At 44.7% G+C, this 2,859-nt stretch overlaps 1 protein-coding gene across 6 annotated transcripts in view; it reads left to right on the forward strand.

Annotated features, from left to right (window-relative positions):
- The first annotated feature begins 704 nt into the window (after positions 1-704).
- LOC146598540 (spermatogenesis-associated protein 7-like) overlaps positions 705-2,859 on the forward strand; it is a 93,175-nt gene continuing 91,020 nt past the window's right edge. For 4 of the 6 annotated variants that reach the window (XM_085300126.1, XM_085300127.1, XM_085300123.1 and 1 more), the window contains exon 1: positions 705-793. In XM_085300126.1, the coding sequence (XP_085156252.1) occupies positions 714-793 (80 nt within the window). In that variant the 5' untranslated portion in view covers positions 705-713. Of the gene's footprint in view, positions 1,152-2,859 lie in introns of all 6 variants that reach the window. The other 2 variants (XM_085300128.1, XM_085300130.1) reach the window with 2 other exon arrangements.

The raw sequence follows: 2,859 nt of genomic DNA on the forward strand, positions 1-2,859 counted from the left end.
ATTGGATATTGACCACTAAACATTTTTATGACTGACTTATCTTCTTCCATTGTTCATATCCTAATCAATAACATATTACTCTGATGGCACAGAAAGATGCTTTTCTACTATTTCCTTACCCATCCAATMTCAACATTAAATGTGTGGAGTGCAAAACCTCTAACACCTTTAGAGAGAAATACAGTTAGGAARCATTAAAATATGCATTTCCAGGTATGTTGCCCTGCCCTGACCGTAAATATTTGACCTGCTGTTGCTGGTTGTTTCATCCTTCTTCCGTATTAAACCTTCCACTGAGGTTTCAGCCTGCAGTTCGCTGAAGCCTGGGCCGCAGACGSCGGGAACGCGGCGCTTGCTAGCAGCCCCACCGCCACTCCGACACTCTTAATTTTTATCTGATGAAGTGACACGTTTTGCCACTCAGTATTTACTGACCGCACGGCTGGACAGCACCGGGCGCAGGCACCCGGCAGAGGCACGCTCGCCACCGCCGCCCGTGCTGCCAACCTCTGTCGCCAAAACCCAGGCTCGGCGCTAAAAATAAAGAGGGCGAGCTATAAATAGGAGTCGCTTTAAAAGCCTTCACCATAAATAAATAAATAAATAAATAAATAAATAAATAAATAAACAAACAAACAAAATAAAGCCCTGCCAGCGCCACGGCTTTGAGAGAGGCAGCGGCCGCGCCGCGCCGCGCCGGGGCAGGCCCGGACATGCCCACAGCGGCCAGGCCGTTGCCAGGCGGAGCCCCGCGGGCGGCGCGCTCCCTGCCGCCGCCGCCGCCGCCTGCGAGGTAACCGCCGCCCCGGCGGAGGGGGAGGCAGAGGGGCCCTGCCCCGCGGCCTCCCCCGCACCTGCCGGGCACCGAAGCAGAGGGGGAGCCGGGGGCGGGAGGGGAGACGAACTGTAGGCGGCGAGTTGAGGAGGCCTGGAGGGGACGCGGGGAGCCCCATGGGGAACTTGGCTGTGGCGAGGCCTGCGAGAGGCTCCGGCGGGGAGCTGCGTTTAACGCGGCCTCCCTCCGCTGCCCGCCGCCCTTCGGAGGCGCCGGCAGGGCCCCCTCCTTGGCCCTGGGATCCTGCTCCTAGCTGGCGTCTGCTGCTAAGAGAAACGCTGTTGCCTGTGCAATGAAACAAGCGAGTGCTTGCAAGGTCTGTCAGCGCAAGGTCTTGCCCCGCTGCGTGCTCTGCTTGCGTTGTGATCTAACCTGTGCTTTCTGTCATCTAAAAAAGAGGGGGGGAAAGAGGAAACAAGACGTATCGGGAACTTTCCTGCTTCACCATAAATCATTTATTTGCTAGGAAGAATAGCTGAGTATTTCTGATAAAGACRGCCCACGTTCTTCACCCAGAAATAGTTTCCTGGAAAAGAAGTTTGAGAACAGCTGCTTAATTAATTTTTTTTTTAAAAAAAAAAGAGCTGAAAGGTAGTAGCATAGCCAGTAGTGCTCTCTAAATGCTCACATATATGAAGTTTCCCAGTCCCTCTTCAGAGAGATTTTTTTTAGACTTAGGTACTTTTCTTGTTGCTGTTGAACTGTTAGCAAGAAGCAGTTCTCAGAAGCTGGAATTTTTGTTTGAAATARTCTAGTTTTGCTATACACGTTGGAGGCGTTATTTTGTAATGTCTTTATTTATCAGTAAAATCTTTTTCAATTATTCCCTCATAGAATATGAAGAAACTAGTTGAGTACATAGCTTCGCAGTACAAGAAGGAGGCATGGCCTCTGTCATGCAAACACACACRTACCTGCCCACCCTTCTGCATGCTTTTTCTTTGAAAAACACCTATGAGCTTCTCAAGGCAATGTGTGCAAAGAGAATCAAATTGTGCCCTTGTTAAAGTCAGTGTCAAAATCACTGACTTCACTGGGGGCTRGAATTGCAAGCAAACTGTAACAGTGATTGAAAACCAAGATTAAAATCTGCTTCCTTATTAYAGTAGTTATAAATGTGTTGATTATTTTACTGGACCAACATTTATTCCTAGAAATTTTGTAAAGATAGAAATGATAACATTTTAAATTTTTTTCCTGCCTTTTTTTTTCCAATGAATTGCCAAGAATGAAAATATGTAGAAAGGTGGCCTGATTTCTTGACTAGTGTAATATGAGAAATATCAAGAAATCACAATAAAATTAAAATGTTCCTGTCCAAATAAAAGAAGTGTTTGCATATGTTAGGTTATGGAAACATGTTCATTCATGTAAGAATACCTGTCAGTTATCCCAAAATGTGGAGGCCTGAGACCTTTTCAGAGACACACAATGGAATATAAAGGCGCAATATGTGAGTAAACTTAAAAATTTGGCCAGAGCTGGCAATCTGAACCTTCAGTATACTGAGAACTATTAACTCTCTTTTAGTTATTTACAGTTACTTATGTTTGAACCCATTCTGTATGTGAAATAAATTCTCACTGAAAGTTTTTATGCCTGTCACTCAAGAAAGAAGCATTATGGTATYATTTTTTTCATCCTGCAGTATTTGATTAGACAAGACAAAAATATACAAGTCATACTAACTTAGCAACTAATAATTTTCATTGGTCTCAATCTTGGCTGTAGATTTAGATATCAGTAGCTGTMTTTATTTAATTTAAAATTTGGAAGTTGTTAATTTGGCCTCATTAGTTGAAGTATCACAGTATTGAACTAATAGAAGGATTRTTTGAAATATTTGCGAATGTTACATTAATACTACATAGTGATTTAAAGCAATTGAAATGCTTTCAAGGCACCAGTACAAGCTGGGGGCTGACCTGCTGGAGAGCAGCTCTGCAGAGAAAGATCTGGGAGTGCTGGTAGATGACAGATTGACCATGAGCCAGCAATGTGCCCTTGTGGCCAAGAAGGCCAAT

Source organism: Rhea americana, unplaced genomic scaffold, assembly GCF_003343005.1.
Source record: "Rhea americana isolate MKP2758 unplaced genomic scaffold, rheAme1 scaffold_160, whole genome shotgun sequence".
NCBI classification, from domain to species: domain Eukaryota; kingdom Metazoa; phylum Chordata; class Aves; order Rheiformes; family Rheidae; genus Rhea; species Rhea americana.